Source organism: Raphanus sativus, chromosome 3, assembly GCF_000801105.2.
Source record: "Raphanus sativus cultivar WK10039 chromosome 3, ASM80110v3, whole genome shotgun sequence".
NCBI lineage: Eukaryota > Viridiplantae > Streptophyta > Magnoliopsida > Brassicales > Brassicaceae > Raphanus > Raphanus sativus.
Window position 1 is genome coordinate 12,539,312 of NC_079513.1, and position 17,449 is coordinate 12,556,760.

The 17,449-nt window shown below is 36.7% G+C and overlaps 3 protein-coding genes across 3 annotated transcripts; all 3 read right to left on the reverse strand.

Moving 5' to 3' along the window:
- Window positions 1-4,194: 4,194 nt before the first annotated feature.
- LOC130509986 (uncharacterized) lies at window positions 4,195-5,190 on the reverse strand. The gene has a single exon (XM_057006322.1). The coding sequence runs from the start codon at window positions 5,188-5,190 to the stop codon at window positions 4,195-4,197; it is 996 nt and encodes a 331-aa protein (XP_056862302.1).
- A 4,549-nt stretch (window positions 5,191-9,739) lies between these two features.
- Window positions 9,740-10,735, reverse strand: LOC108845206 (uncharacterized). Its single transcript, XM_018618458.2, has one exon. It carries the CDS (start codon window positions 10,733-10,735, stop codon window positions 9,740-9,742), a length of 996 nt encoding a protein of 331 aa, XP_018473960.2.
- A 902-nt stretch (window positions 10,736-11,637) lies between these two features.
- On the reverse strand, window positions 11,638-12,689 carry LOC108844520 (ethylene-responsive transcription factor ERF034). Its single transcript, XM_018617786.2, has one exon. It carries the CDS (start codon window positions 12,590-12,592, stop codon window positions 11,759-11,761), a length of 834 nt encoding a protein of 277 aa, XP_018473288.1. The 5' UTR covers window positions 12,593-12,689; the 3' UTR covers window positions 11,638-11,758.
- Between the last annotated feature and the right edge of the window lie 4,760 nt (window positions 12,690-17,449).

The window sequence follows — 17,449 nt, forward strand, 5'->3', positions numbered from 1 at the left end:
CAAAGTTTTGTCTTGGGCTCCAAATAGAGCATCTCCGAGAAGGAATATTTGTGCATCAATCAAACTATACGAAAAGGTTATTGAAACGCTTTCGTATGGATCAAGCGACTCCTTTGAGTACTCCAATGGTTGGTAGATCTCTCAATGTTGAGAGTGATCCTTTTAGACCCTGCGAAGATAGCGAGAAGATATTAGGTCCTGAAGTACCTTATATGAGTGCTATCGGTGGGCTATTATACCTGGCAAACTGTACCAGGCCTGATATTGCTTTTGCAACTAATCTCTTAGCAAGATATAGCTCTGCTCCTACTCACAGGCATTGGAACGGAATAAAACATTTGTTCCGTTATCTACAAGGTACAGTTGATTTAGGGTTAATGTATTTTAGAAAACCCGAGTTTGGTATGGTTGGTTTTGCAGATGCAGGATACTTATCAGATCCTCATAAGGCTCGATCTCAAACCGGCTATGTCTTTACAATTGGTGGAACCGCGATCTCTTGGCGGTCCCAGAAACAAACTCTAGTTGCAACATCTTCGAATCATGCAGAGACTATTGCGCTTCACGAAGCATGTCGAGAATGTGTGTGGCTAAGGTCAATGAGTCACCACATACAAGATTCAAGCGGAATAGTTAATAAGAAAGAACCGACGAAAGTTTTTGAAGATAACTCGGCTTGCGTCGCTCAACTCAAAGAAGGCTATATTAAGAGCGACAGAACGAAAATTTTGGAGGGATGTGCTTCGTTCTGTCGCTCTTAATATAGCCTTCTTTGAGTTGAGCGACGCAAGCCGAGTTATCTTCAAAAACTTTCGTCGGTTCTTTCTTATTAACTATTCCGCTTGAATCTTGTATGTGGTGACTCATTGACCTTAGCCACACACATTCTCGACATGCTTCGTGAAGCGCAATAGTCTCTGCATGATTCGAAGATGTTGCAACCAGAGTTTGTTTCTGGGACCGCCAAGAGATCGCGGTTCCACCAATTGTAAAGACATAGCCGGTTTGAGATCGAGCCTTATGAGGATCTGATAAGTATCCTGCATCTGCAAAACCAACCATACCAAACTCGGGTTTTCTAAAATACATTAACCCTAAATCAACTGTACCTTGTAGATAACGGAACAAATGTTTTATTCCGTTCCAATGCCTGTGAGTAGGAGCAGAGCTATATCTTGCTAAGAGATTAGTTGCAAAAGCAATATCAGGCCTGGTACAGTTTGCCAGGTATAATAGCCCACCGATAGCACTCATATAAGGTACTTCAGGACCTAATATCTTCTCGCTATCTTCGCAGGGTCTAAAAGGATCACTCTCAACATTGAGAGATCTACCAACCATTGGAGTACTCAAAGGAGTCGCTTGATCCATACGAAAGCGTTTCAATAACCTTTTCGTATAGTTTGATTGATGCACAAATATTCCTTCTCGGAGATGCTCTATTTGGAGCCCAAGACAAAACTTTGTCTTGCCGAGATCTTTCATTTCGAACTCCTCTTTCATATGAGTTCGAGCATCATCAACCTCCTTTTGAGTTCCAATCATGTTCAGGTCATCTACATATACAGCGATGATCACAAAGCCAGATGACGATTTCTTAACAAAAACGCAGGGACATATCGCATTGTTCACATATCCTTTACTCAAGAGATAGTCACTTAAGCGATTGTACCACATGCGTCCGGATTGCTTTAATCCGTATAGTGATCGCTGTAACTTGACCGAACATACCTCCCTAGATTTTTCTTTCAATGCCCCTGGCATTTTCAATCCTTCAGGGAGTCTCATATATATATCATTATCCAACGATCCATACAAATAAGCTGTCACAACGTCCATGAGATGCATTTCAAGACTTTTTGACGCCGTAAGGCTCATCAAAAATCTAAATGTAATTGCATCCATTACCGGGGAATACGTTTCCTCAAAATCAACTCCCGGTCTCTGAGAAAAACCTTGGGCTACTAATCGGGCTTTATATCGTGTTACTTCATTCTTTTCATTTCTTTTTCTCACGAATACCCACTTATACCCAACAGGATTTATATTCTCAGGCGTTATGACAATAGGTCCAAAGACATCTCTTTTATTCAAGGAGAGTAATTCAATTTGAATGGCCTTCTTCCACTCCTCCCAATCATGTCTTTTCTGACATTCTAAAATGGACCTTGGATCGGGATCATCACTTTCGTGATTGATTTCTTTGGACACAGAAAAGGAGAACATTCCATCAACATCTTTTATTTTATTTCTGATCAATAACTTTTGATCAAGGGCGTAGTTGATGGAAATCTCATACTTTTCTGTTCCCTCCTCGTCATCTGGATCCTTATCTTTATTTGGTTCTTCTTGAACCTTTTCATCTATGCCTTCTTTCAGACATTTTTCAATATCAGGTTCTTCTGGAACCTTTCCACTTTTCTCAACCAATTTCTTTTTCTTTCGGGGATTTTTATCTTTAGAACCCGCTGGTCTCCCCCTCTTTAACTGAACCCCAGGTTCATTTATTTGTTTCCATCAGTTTGTTCCCCAGAAACAACAACTCTTGATGGAACATTTTCAGCGGGTATATATGATTTCGTCTGTGAACGCATCTGGTAACTGGTTTGCCAATTTATGCAAATGCACAATTTTCTGAACTTCCAGCTCTCTTTGATTCGTAGGGGGATCAAGGTGTAACAACGACTGTGTACACCAAGTAATCTCTTTAGGAATTTCTCTAATTCCTCCCCCTAATGCTGGAAATTCATCCTCATTAAAATGGCAATCGGCGAATCTTGCCGTAAACATATCACCAGTTACTGGTTCCAGATATCTTATAATACTTGGTGACGTATAACCCACATATATTCCCAATCTCCTTTGTGGGCCCATTTTTGTTCTTTGTGGTGGAGCTATCGGAACATAGACCGCACACCCAAAAACACGGAGATGGGATACATCTGGCTCTTGCCCAGATGCTAATTGTGATGGGGAGTACTTATGATATGCACTCGGTCTCAACCGAATCAGTGCAGCTGCATGCAAAATAGCATGACCCCATATAGAAATTGGGAGCTTTGTTCTCAAGACTAACGGTCTTGCAATCAACTGCAACCGTTTTATCAATGACTCGGCCATGCCATTTTGTGTATGCACATGGGGAACTGGATGCTCTACATCAATCCCCATTGACATACAATAATCATCAAAGGCTTGCGATGTAAACTCACCAGCATTATCAAGCCTTACTTTCTTAATGGCATACTCTGAGAACTGCGTTCTCAGCTTTATTATCTGGGCAATGAACTTTGCGAAAGCCGTATTTCGTGTTGTCAAAAGACACACACTTGACCATCTAGTAGATGCGTCAATCAATACCATGAAATACTTAAATGGCCCGCAAGGTGGGTGAATCGGCCCACATATATCACCATGTATTCTTTCTAAAAACATTGGTGATTCATTGCCTACTTTTGCTGGTGATGGCCGAGTTATAAACTTTCCTTGAGAACATGCTTTACATGTAAACTCGCCCGTTTGCAAAACTTTTCCGTGTTTCAACGGATGGCCATTCGAGTTTTGCACTATCTTTCTCATCATGACTGAACCAGGGTGTCCTAGCCTCTCATGCCAGATTTTAAATGTATTTGTAAACTTCATGTTTACCACGGCATAGGACTCAGTCATGTTTATTTTTGTACAATATAGTCCAGAGGATAACATTCTTAACTCTTCCAATATATTTTTCCTCTCGGACTTAATGCAAAGAAACTCAATGCCATTTTTACTCATAGTCTCAATATGATATCCATTCTTTCGGATATCTTTAAAACTTAACAAGTTTCTATGAGACTTGGGGGAATACAATGCATCATTTACTTCAAATATTGTTCCCCCTGGCATTGAAAATTTCGCTCTACCAGAGCCCATAATAATCTTTGCATTACCAGATATTGTACTTACGCTTCCAGCGTAATCTTTCATTTTGAGACTGGAGAAATATTTTCTATCTTTAATTATCGTGTGCGTTGACGCACTATCCGCCAAGCACATATCTCCATCCATAGTCTCAAAGTCTGGCATTCTTTCTGAATTTAAAATATTTATAAAACATATATTATTAAATATAAACATGAAAACATAACATCTATTTTACAAAACAAAAGATAACGATACTATAATACAGTAAACTTATATCACATCGATCTTATATCACACATCGATGTTTTCTGGCTCAACCAGAAAATCTGATACGTCGAGATGAGTATCATCATTTGAATCATGAAAGGATGGCCCGGGTTCATCAGAGATGAAATTCGTTTCACCTCCACTTTTCTCTTTTCCCTTTTGGGATTCTCTATACAGATCGGCTAAGTGTCTTGGCGTACGACAAGTACGTACCCAATGACCTTTCATGCCGCATCTGTAGCAAACCTTTTCTGTTTGCCTTTTATCATCCCGGCCCCTTTCATTCTCTTGGGAGTCCTTTTTATTTCTTTCATCATACGGACGGAATCTTCTTCCTCGTCCTCTCCCACGACCATGATTTCGACCTCGACCACGTCCACGTCCTCGTCCTCTCCAATTATCATAACTGGATGATGCAACATTCACTTCGGGGAATGGAGCAGATCCAGTGGGACGAGCTTGATGGTTTAACAACACGAGTTGATTATTTTGCTCTGCTACAAGGAGGATTTGCATCAACTCCGAGTAACGCTTAAATCCATTCACCCGGTACTGTTGCTGCAGGACTACATTTTCAGGATGGAACGTGGAGAGAGTTTTCTCGATCATATCATAATCACTTATTTTCTCTCCACATAACATCATCCTTGAAGTAATTCCGAACATAGCGGAATTAAACTCACTTACACTTTTGTAGTCCTGGAACCGGAGATGGATCCACTCGTGTTTGGCTTTTGGTAAGATCACATACTTCTGGTGATCAAACCTCTCTTTAAGAGATTGCCAGAGGTCCCCGGGATCCTCTTTCGTAATATATTCATCTTTTAAACCATCATGTATGTGGTGTCGTAAAAATATCATGGCTTTAGCCTTTTTCTCATCCGACACCGTTTTAGTATTATCGATGGTTTCCAAAAGCCCGCTACCTCTTAGGTGCATTCTTGCACCTACTGCCCAGGTCATATAATTATTTCCGGTAATATCCAGGGCATTAATTTCGAGCTTTGTCAAATTCGACATGATTACTGTATCATAGAATAATAATATAATATAGACGAGAATAAATGCATAATTTAAATGCAGAAATTAAAAGCATAAAGTAAAAGCAAAAAATAAATTGCGTAAACTTAAATTACAGAAATTTAAATAGCATAAATAAAATTGGGGGTCCAGCCCACCATATGATCCAGGAGTCTTAGACTTCCATATTTGATCATTTTGAAAGGTTCGAGGCGACATAGTCGGCCATATTAACCTTTTCTTTTAATCAAGGTTCGAGGAGGCTTAGCCTTCCATTTTTGACCTTTTATTCACGGAGGTAAAACCTACCACGTGTTTCTCTGATCGTGAAGGCCTAGCCTATCTTAACAATCAGTCGGGGAAGGCAACGCCTATCATCCCGGAAAATAAACGGAGAAGGCCTAGCCTCTCACTCCGAAATAATAAATAAAAATTTAAATAAATTAAATATATTTAAAGACATAAATTTAAACATCACCTCGTTTCCTTGGTTTAAGAACGGTCGGTATAAAAGAGCTCGTCGTGCTGATAACGTGTTGTAAAATATTAAATATATATATTGTGCTTAACGTTTGGAAAGAGAACAAAGAGAAATATGCAAAGAGTAATTTTTATTCTTCTGATCTCACGTTCATATATTACAAATGAAAGGGGGGATAGCTATTTATACTGATAGGAAATTCTTAAACTAATGAAAGTCGGTCAAGTACGTCGGTTGACACTTTGGATAATCATCAAATTTTGATATTATCTGTAACACTCCCCCTTGATTATCCAATTTGTATTACGTAGTGCCTCGTTAAAAACCTAGTCATGGAAAAACCCAATGGGATAAAAACCATGACAAGGGAAAAAGAGTACACTGACGTAATCTCCCCCTGAGAATAATGGACATAGCTTTCTCTTCACAAGTCACGCAAACGCCGCATCCCGATACCGTCGACGTGTTTCCGGAATGTTGTAGTCGGAAGAGACTTGGTGAACAAGTCAGCCGGATTATCGCATGACCGTACATATTCGATGTCCACTTCTTTATTTTTCTCGAGCTCCCGAATGTACGAGAAAAATTTTGGAGGGATGTGCTTCGTTCTGTCGCTCTTAATATAGCCTTCTTTGAGTTGAGCGACGCAAGCCGAGTTATCTTCAAAAACTTTCGTCGGTTCTTTCTTATTAACTATTCCGCTTGAATCTTGTATGTGGTGACTCATTGACCTTAGCCACACACATTCTTGACATGCTTCGTGAAGCGCAATAGTCTCTGCATGATTCGAAGATGTTGCAACTAGAGTTTGTTTCTGGGACCGCCAAGAGATCGCGGTTCCACCAATTGTAAAGACATAGCCGGTTTGAGATCGAGCCTTATGAGGATCTGATAAGTATCCTGCATCTGCAAAACCAACCATACCAAACTCGGGTTTTCTAAAATACATTAACCCTAAATCAACTGTACCTTGTAGATAACGGAACAAATGTTTTATTCCGTTCCAATGCCTGTGAGTAGGAGCAGAGCTATATCTTGCTAAGAGATTAGTTGCAAAAGCAATATCAGGCCTGGTACAGTTTGCCAGGTATAATAGCCCACCGATAGCACTCATATAAGGTACTTCAGGACCTAATATCTTCTCGCTATCTTCGCAGGGTCTAAAAGGATCACTCTCAACATTGAGAGATCTACCAACCATTGGAGTACTCAAAGGAGTCGCTTGATCCATACGAAAGCGTTTCAATAACCTTTTCGTATAGTTTGATTGATGCACAAATATTCCTTCTCGGAGATGCTCTATTTGGAGCCCAAGACAAAACTTTGTCTTGCCGAGATCTTTCATTTCGAACTCCTCTTTCATATGAGTTCGAGCATCATCAACCTCCTTTTGAGTTCCAATCATGTTCAGGTCATCTACATATACAGCGATGATCACAAAGCCAGATGACGATTTCTTAACAAAAACGCAGGGACATATCGCATTGTTCACATATCCTTTACTCAAGAGATAGTCACTTAAGCGATTGTACCACATGCGTCCGGATTGCTTTAATCCGTATAGTGATCGATGTAACTTGACCGAACATACCTCCCTAGATTTTTCTTTCAATGCCCCTGGCATTTTCAATCCTTCAGGGAGTCTCATATATATATCATTATCCAACGATCCATACAAATAAGCTGTCACAACGTCCATGAGATGCATTTCAAGACTTTTTGACGCCGTAAGGCTCATCAAAAATCTAAATGTAATTGCATCCATTACCGGGGAATACGTTTCCTCAAAATCAACTCCCGGTCTCTGAGAAAAACCTTGGGCTACTAATCGGGCTTTATATCGTGTTACTTCATTCTTTTCATTTCTTTTTCTCACGAATACCCACTTATACCCAACAGGATTTATATTCTCAGGCGTTATGACAATAGGTCCAAAGACATCTCTTTTATTCAAGGAGAGTAATTCAATTTGAATGGCCTTCTTCCACTCCTCCCAATCATGTCTTTTCTGACATTCTAAAATGGACCTTGGATCGGGATCATCACTTTCGTGATTGATTTCTTTGGACACAGAAAAGGAGAACATTCCATCAACATCTTTTATTTTATTTCTGATCAATAACTTTTGATCAAGGGCGTAGTTGATGGAAATCTCATACTTTTCTGTTCCCTCCTCGTCATCTGGATCCTTATCTTTATTTGGTTCTTCTTGAACCTTTTCATCTATGCCTTCTTTCAGACATTTTTCAATATCAGATTCTTCTGGAACCTTTCCACTTTTCTCAACCAATTTCTTTTTCTTTCGGGGATTTTTATCTTTAGAACCCGCTGGTCTCCCCCTCTTTAACTGAACCCCAGGTTCATTTACTTTGTTTTCATCAGTTTGTTCCCCAGAAACAACAACTCTTGATGGAACATTTTCAGCGGGTATATATGATTTCGTCACCCTTCTCGTATCTGTGAACGCATCTGGTAACTGGTTTGCCAATTTATGCAAATGCACAATTTTCTGAACTTCCAGCTCTCTTTGATTCGTAGGGGGATCAAGGTGTAACAACGACTGTGTACACCAAGTAATCTCTTTAGGAATTTCTCTAATTCCTCCCCCTAATGCTGGAAATTCATCCTCATTAAAATGGCAATCGGCGAATCTTGCCGTAAACATATCACCAGTTACTGGTTCCAGATATCTTATAATACTTGGTGACGTATAACCCACATATATTCCCAATCTCCTTTGTGGGCCCATTTTTTTCTTTGTGGTGGAGCTATCGGAACATAGACCGCACACCCAAAAACACGGAGATGGGATACATCTGGCTCTTGCCCAGATGCTAATTGTGATGGGGAGTACTTATGATATGCACTCGGTCTCAACCGAATCAGTGCAGCTGCATGCAAAATAGCATGACCCCATATAGAAATTGGGAGCTTTGTTCTCAAGACTAACGGTCTTGCAATCAACTGCAACCGTTTTATCAATGACTCGGCCATGCCATTTTGTGTATGCACATGGGGAACTGGATGCTCTACATCAATCCCCATTGACATACAATAATCATCAAAGGCTTGCGATGTAAACTCACCAGCATTATCAAGCCTTACTTTCTTAATGGCATACTCTGAGAACTGCGTTCTCAGCTTTATTATCTGGGCAATGAACTTTGCGAAAGCCGTATTTCGTGTTGTCAAAAGACACACACTTGACCATCTAGTAGATGCGTCAATCAATACCATGAAATACTTAAATGGCCCGCAAGGTGGGTGAATCGGCCCACATATATCACCATGTATTCTTTCTAAAAACATTGGTGATTCATTGCCTACTTTTGCTGGTGATGGCCGAGTTATAAACTTTCCTTGAGAACATGCTTTACATGTAAACTCGCCCGTTTGCAAAACTTTTCCGTGTTTCAACGGATGGCCATTCGAGTTTTGCACTATCTTTCTCATCATGACTGAACCAGGGTGTCCTAGCCTCTCATGCCAGATTTTAAATGTATTTGTAAACTTCATGTTTACCACGGCATAGGACTCAGTCATGTTTATTTTTGTACAATATAGTCCAGAGGATAACATTCTTAACTCTTCCAATATATTTTTCCTCTCGGACTTAATGCAAAGAAACTCAATGCCATTTTTACTCATAGTCTCAATATGATATCCATTCTTTCGGATATCTTTAAAACTTAACAAGTTTCTATGAGACTTGGGGGAATACAATGCATCATTTACTTCAAATATTGTTCCCCCTGGCATTGAAAATTTCGCTCTACCAGAGCCCATAATAATCTTTGCATTACCAGATATTGTACTTACGCTTCCAGCGTAATCTTTCATTTTGAGACTGGAGAAATATTTTCTATCTTTAATTATCGTGTGCGTTGACGCACTATCCGCCAAGCACATATCTCCATCCATAGTCTCAAAGTCTGGCATTCTTTCTGAATTTAAAATATTTATAAAACATATATTATTAAATATAAACATGAAAACATAACATCTATTTTACAAAACAAAAGATAACGATACTATAATACAGTAAACTTATATCACATCGATCTTATATCACACATCGATGTTTTCTGGCTCAACCAGAAAATCTGATACGTCGAGATGAGTATCATCATTTGAATCATGAAAGGATGGCCCGGGTTCATCAGAGATGAAATTCGTTTCACCTCCACTTTTCTCTTTTCCCTTTTGGGATTCTCTATACAGATCGGCTAAGTGTCTTGGCGTACGACAAGTACGTACCCAATGACCTTTCATGCCGCATCTGTAGCAAACCTTTTCTGTTTGCCTTTTATCATCCCGGCCCCTTTCATTCTCTTGGGAGTCCTTTTTATTTCTTTCATCATACGGACGGAATCTTCTTCCTCGTCCTCTCCCACGACCATGATTTCGACCTCGACCACGTCCACGTCCTCGTCCTCTCCAATTATCATAACTGGATGATGCAACATTCACTTCGGGGAATGTAGCAGATCCAGTGGGACGAGCTTGATGGTTTAACAACACGAGTTGATTATTTTGCTCTGCTACAAGGAGGATTTGCATCAACTCCGAGTAACGCTTAAATCCATTCACCCGGTACTGTTGCTGCAGGACTACATTTTCAGGATGGAACGTGGAGAGAGTTTTCTCGATCATATCATAATCACTTATTTTCTCTCCACATAACATCATCCTTGAAGTAATTCCGAACATAGCGGAATTAAACTCACTTACACTTTTGTAGTCCTGGAACCGGAGATGGATCCACTCGTGTTTGGCTTTTGGTAAGATCACATACTTCTGGTGATCAAACCTCTCTTTAAGAGATTGCCAGAGGTCCCCGGGATCCTCTTTCGTAATATATTCATCTTTTAAACCATCATGTATGTGGTGTCGTAAAAATATCATGGCTTTAGCCTTTTTCTCATCCGACACCGTTTTAGTATTATCGATGGTTTCCAAAAGCCCGCTACCTCTTAGGTGCATTCTTGCACCTACTGCCCAGGTCATATAATTATTTCCCGTAGTATCCAGGGCATTAATTTCGAGCTTTGTCAAATTCGACATGATTACTGTATCATAGAATAATAATATAATATAGACGAGAATAAATGCATAATTTAAATGCAGAAATTAAAAGCATAAAGTAAAAGCAAAAAATAAATTGGGTAAACTTAAATTACAGAAATTTAAATAGCATAAATAAAATTGGGGGTCCAGCCCACCATATGATCCAGGAGTCTTAGACTTCCATATTTGATCATTTTGAAAGGTTCGAGGCGACATAGTCGGCCATATTAACCTTTTCTTTTAATCAAGGTTCGAGGAGGCTTAGCCTTCCATTTTTGACCTTTTATTCACGGAGGTAAAACCTACCACGTGTTTCTCTGATCGTGAAGGCCTAGCCTATCTTAACAATCAGTCGGGGAAGGCAACGCCTATCATCCCGGAAAATAAACGGAGAAGGCCTAGCCTCTCACTCCGAAATAATAAATAAAAATTTAAATAAATTAAATATATTTAAAGACATAAATTTAAACATCACCTCGTTTCCTTGGTTTAAGAACGGTCGGTATAAAAGAGCTCGTCGTGCTGATAACGTGTTGTAAAATATTAAATATATATATTGTGCTTAACGTTTGGAAAGAGAACAAAGAGAAATATGCAAAGAGTAATTTTTATTCTTCTGATCTCACGTTCATATATTACAAATGAAAGGGGGGATAGCTATTTATACTGATAGAAAATTCTTAAACTAATGAAAGTCGGTCAAGTACGTCGGTTGACACTTTGGATAATCATCAAATTTTGATATTATCTGTAACAGTTTCGTTATAATTTTTGTTGATCCAAGTTTTTTTCTATGGTTCATAGGAATCATAGCTTTCTTTCTTTTTGAAATGTTATCACCACATTTATATAACACAAATATTCATCAGACACCCTTCTCTAATTAAAACAAAAGAAAATCAAAATTAACTCATTTCTTTACTGAACAATCATTAACACTCAAATTGAATTTTCTTTAAAAAAACATAAAATAGATAAATTAAACAAGGGCAAATTAGTGTTAGTGATCTGGAGTGTGATTTAGTCATTGAGACAGAAAAACGGCTCTTCAAGCCGATACCCAGGATCAGCTCCACATAGCTGCCACGTGGACGAGTAATAACAGAACACATCGTTTCGTATGATCATCTCGTCCGTAAACAAATCCGGCAAATCAAACAACTTCTCTTCCTCATTGTCCTTTTCCGCAAACGACGTCGTTGAAGCACACGAAGTTTCCGACAAATCTTGAGAGTTGATGTCCGAAGAAAACCCCGCACTACCTGACAACGACTGAGCCATCACTACTCGACTCGGCTCGGCTTCAGCTGATTCAGCTACATCGGAACTACTCACACGGAGGCTATTTGCGCCGAAGTCTTGCCAATTCACTGCAGCTGCGGTCGCAGCCGCTTGAATGTCTTTAGGAGAATTTGTGACGGGACGAGGAAGCTCCCCGGATAATTCAGGAAAATTGAGATGAGCCGTTGTACCTTTAATGGCTAAAGATGCTACGTCGTGAGCTCGAGCTGCCATCTCAGCCGTTGGATACGTTCCGAGCCAGATTCTTGATTTCTTCCTCGGCTCTCTAATCTCGGACACCCATTTCCCCCAACTCCTCATCCGTACTCCTCTATAGGTTGGATGCTTATCTCCGCCGCTTATCTTCCGCCGTTTCACGACGTTCTCATCATCTTCGTGAACTTCTAATGATCTTGGAGATGCTTTTCTTTTAGAGTTATAAGTTGTTGATGAAGAGGAAGAAGAAGATGTTGTAGATGAGGATAATGAGGCTGGGGCGGCGGAGGAAGATACGGTGAAGATGGCGGAGGAGGTTAAGTTTACTTGAGAAACACTCTTCTCTATGGTTCCCATTGTCAGAGAGAAGGTTTAGAAAGAAGGTTGCACAAAAATAGATGTGAAGTGGGCATGTATTAATATTCCTCCACAATCTTTTTCTTTTTGGCTTTTCATCTTTTTTTTTTGGCTTTTCATATTATAAGAAAAACTAAGACTAATAGGAAATATGTATCTTTTTTCTTTGGCTTATTCATAAGGGAAAACAATAGAAAAATACATATAATGGTTTTTGGTTATGATAAATGAATAAGGGATGATGGAATGGGGTCCATGGAACAAAGTAGATATTATTGAGATTTCACTGTTTAATGAACAAGTTCTCCTTCATGTGAAAATAAATAGAAAGAACATGGTTTCATATGTGTATTCTTCTCATACACAAAAACTGAAAAAAAAAGAAACAAAAAAATGTGTCTATCAAAGAAAAAAATATGTATCAATACTATTAAAAGAGAAGCAGTCTTTAAAAATCGACTTATGCAAATTGTTTGGACCCTTTTATTTAACCAATTAATATTTTGGTCCTACCTAATATTCCCTAATTTTTCTCTAACTATACTTACAATAGTTAATGCTTTCTAACTAATCTGTTATTTTTGAAACTAATTAATTAAATTTATATGAATACTAAAATTTACTTAACTAATCTTTACGGGTTTATGATATACTAGAATGTTAAATACTAAAACTTAAGTAACTAATCTTCACAGATGTATTAAATAGTATATGCCAAATTCAGTTATTTCGTTATCATATATGGTGGGTTCTATTAGGATTGAAATTAATTTTACTATTGTGGTTACTAACTATAAATTTTTGTACGTAGATTTTTAATGCTTTTGTTTTAATACAACCCACCTTTGGGTCAATAATTTAATTAGTTATATATATATCCAATTGTAACAAAATAGAAATTAAATATAATATAAATATAATACAAAATTAAAATTGATAAATGTTTAAATATTTAAAATGATGATGAAATTAACTTCTAAATTTGAAATAACCAAAAAGCATCAAAAATTATATTTACATGTGAACAACAAAAGTATGTATATATATAAACGATTATATTTTTATCAAACATAAATTACTAAATTGTAATAGACGTATACATTGATAATCAAATATCTTCATCTTTTTAGTATGCATCCTTTCAAATATTGATCCATTACAACAAGATAAAAAAATTAGTTTGAAGAAATATCTATATTAGGTCTGGGCGTTCGGGTACCCATTCGGGTACGGATCGGTTCTTTCGGGTATCGGTTCTTTTGGGTTTGAAAACTAAAACCCATTCGGGTATTATAAAATTCCGGATCGGATTCGAGTCGGGTCTTTCCATGTTCGGGTGGGTTCGGTTCTGATATAAAAGAACCTGAAAATAACCGGATAACCAATGTATCTGTAACGGGTTCGGATAATAGTACCCAAAATAACCATATTATCCGATTCGGTTCGGGTATTTTGTATCCAAACTACTCAGATTTACCAAAAAATAACCAAAAATACTCATTTGAAACAGTTTTGTTTAGGTACTTCTATCTAAACTACAATATTTTATCCGAAAATACACAAAATTATTGAAAATAATTAATATATTAAATTTATAATTAAAATTAAAATAATTATACATATAATTATAAATAATATTTTGAAATATATATTTTATTTCGGATATCTTCGGATACCCATTCGGTTTTCGGTTCGGGTCGGGTTGGATACCGGTTCTTCGGATAAAACAGTTTAGGATCCAAACGGTTATTTCTGAAGAATTGAATAAACCCGATACCCTGATTTTTCGGGTCGGTTCTGGTTCGGGTCCTCGGGTCCGGTTTTTGAACCCATGCCTAATCTATATAGCTAACTTTTGTAAAATCGGAGAATCACATATATCCACAATTCGTCTAAACATTAATAAATATATTTGAATACTGTAAATATAATAATTTAAGATAAATTGGATTATATATTGGATCACATATCGGTTTAACAGGTAGTTGCTTTACACGTTTTATCAGGTTTTGCAAATTATATATGATTTTAAAATACCGAGGCTTTGCTTGCAAACCAAACTGAATTACATCATAGTGGTTACTGGTTTAACCATGGTCCCGGTTAGGATCTATGTTTGATTTTAAAGCTTCATTTGTAACATTTAAATGTAGATACACAATTCCTACCAAAAAAAAATATAGATACACAATCAAAAATATAATTTATATCATATAAATTTGGATTGTTACAAAAATAATTCCGCGCTTTAAAAGCGCAGATCAGAATCTAGTTATGAATTAAAAGAATATAATATAGTTGCGTGGCACTCGCTGATTTTTTTTTTTACTTTTCACGTCTGATATGGCCCGACCCTTGTGGATGTGCATCGCTTCTTAGCTTATGAATTGCCCATCTTCCACCATTTTTTCCTCCCAATAAAATCGGGGTTTGTGACGTCATAATTATCATTTAGCATATATTCTTTCTATAATTTAAGTGTTTCGGCTTTTCTTCTTTGGTGTATATGATTGGTGAAATTAAGAAACAGAGTACGATATCGACACTCGGATTCAACCCATACAAATGTTGTTTGACATACATATACATAGACAGAAAAGTTTAAATATGTTTACGTTTAAAGATATTTTTATTTCATGTACTATTTAGTTGTAATTTCATGCTATATTATTTTCAAATCGAATCATGTTTTGACATATGCATAGACAGAATTGTTTAAATATTTCCGTTTAGAAAGATATTTTTATTTCATGTACTATTTAGTTGTAATTTCATGCTATATTATTTTCAAATCGAATTAAATTGCAAACCAAAACTCTTTCTGTATAATTTAAAATTCTAAAGACTTTGGCAAAATAACTCCTAATTGAAAGTAGACCTGGGGTTCAATTCTTCGGGTCGGGTTCGGAACGTTTCTTTCCGGATCCGTATCTTTCGGATCCTAAACATTTACATTCAATAGGTATTTTTAGATTTTTTGTCCGGATTCGGGTCAGTTCTTTTCGATTCTGGTCGGTTCGGATCGGTTCCAGTCTATGACTAAAATACTTGTAAGATACACATACTTTTCCAGATCTGTATTGGTCTGGGTCTGGTTCAGATATTTAGAACCTAAAAAGATAAGAAATATGCAAATTCCATCAAATTTAGTCAAAATATATCATGTATATCTAAAATTTTACAAATAACTTAAAATAAACTATTAAAATTAAAATAAAACATTTTTAAATTCTAAATTTTACATTTAAATTGAAAATGTTACAAAAATAATAACAAAGATTGTTAACAAAAAAACATTTCAACTAAATCATTAAATAAAATATAGAAAATAGAACACAACACAACAAAATATAGTTTTGGGTATTCATGTTTTTAATTTGGGTATGAATCGGTTCTTATTGTGTCGGATCTATTCGGATCGGTTCTTTTCAAGTCCAGATTTGCTCAAGTCGGTTTTTTCAGTTCTGGTTCTTTCGACAATTTTTTTTTTAGATTCAATAGATATTAATTTATAAATTTTTGGATCAGTTCCGGTTTGGATTTTCGGCTCCAGGTAAAACCGTCTAGACCTAATTGAAAGTATAAGCTATATATTATCAACGCAAAAAGACCATGTGTTATATGGTAGTAGGTTTATGGTATATTATTAACTAAAAGACTTGTTAGTCTTCTGAGGTCTTCTTTCTTTCTTTTTTTAATGAAAACAACTTTGCTTTATGAAGGTCGGATTGGTACATATAATTTTTTTGAGAAATTTTCCTAATTATTATTAGAAAATTTGCTAATTATTGTTATGGAGCAACTGGTAAGAGAGATTGTGGTTTTAAAAGAAAAAAAAAATAAATCGTGGTTTTAAAAACTGGGTAAATTTATGATTGCTAAAATAATTAATTTCAAGAAAGACAATTAATATAAAAACTATACCTATTGCGTCGAGGTGTTTTATTACACGTGCCGTAAATAATTTGAGTACAATGGGAGTAATAAAAACAAACACTTTCTGGACAAAGGTTCACGCTCGTATTAAGCCATCTCTTTCAATTAATTTAAATGTCAGATTAAGCTTTTTGTTTCCTTCTCAAGATGGAAAAGGACATGAAGGCATGACTAAGATGGCTGTGTGATATAATTAACTTTAATACGAGTGGGTCACGGTATTAAATTTGATTAAACATAAAACATACAAATACCTAATCAAAGTTATATGAAAGAGTATGTATGGGACAGATCTATATATATTCGTTACATGGTCATATTCGATTCGGCGCCATCATAATTAATTAAGAGACAACTTTATTTTATAGGAGTACTATTTGTATGGCTATTGGCCACCACAATAATCAATAAATACTGCTTCAGTTTAAGTATTTTTCTCAGCTGCGACTATTCATTGTATAATAAACGCTATTATTCACATAATCACACGTATGTATATACCCAATAAAAATCGAACTACTGTCCACTATTAGCGCATGAAGAACTAATAACTATACAGAGCGACTGTTAAGAGGAGCAAGAAGACAAGATAATGACGCAAGAGGACACATGGAGGATGGACTAAAACACAACCTAGCTGTGATTGAGCTTGATCAATTAAAAGAAAATATCTTTGCATAATTGTTTATATACATAATTTTATGTTTTAATCGTGCAGATAGATACAAAATAAAAGTCTAAGAGAGTAGAGATTGTTGGAAAATCTGCGAGCGGTATACGATGATTGATGCGAGATTTGATATTCTTATATACGTCAATGGGGGCACACATGCCGGTCATTTTTGAGTTGTATAAAAATGTAATATGAACGACCATAGGAAATATAATTGTTATTGTCAACAAAATATATATCTCAAAACA

Excerpts from the sequence above, each read along its gene's own strand:
- LOC130509986 (XM_057006322.1), bottom strand. The coding sequence starts at position 5,190 with ATGTCGAATTTGACAAAGCTCGAAATTAATGCCCTGGATATTACCGGA.
- LOC108844520 (XM_018617786.2), bottom strand. The coding sequence starts at position 12,592 with ATGGGAACCATAGAGAAGAGTGTTTCTCAAGTAAACTTAACCTCCTCC.
- LOC108845206 (XM_018618458.2), bottom strand. The coding sequence starts at position 10,735 with ATGTCGAATTTGACAAAGCTCGAAATTAATGCCCTGGATACTACGGGA.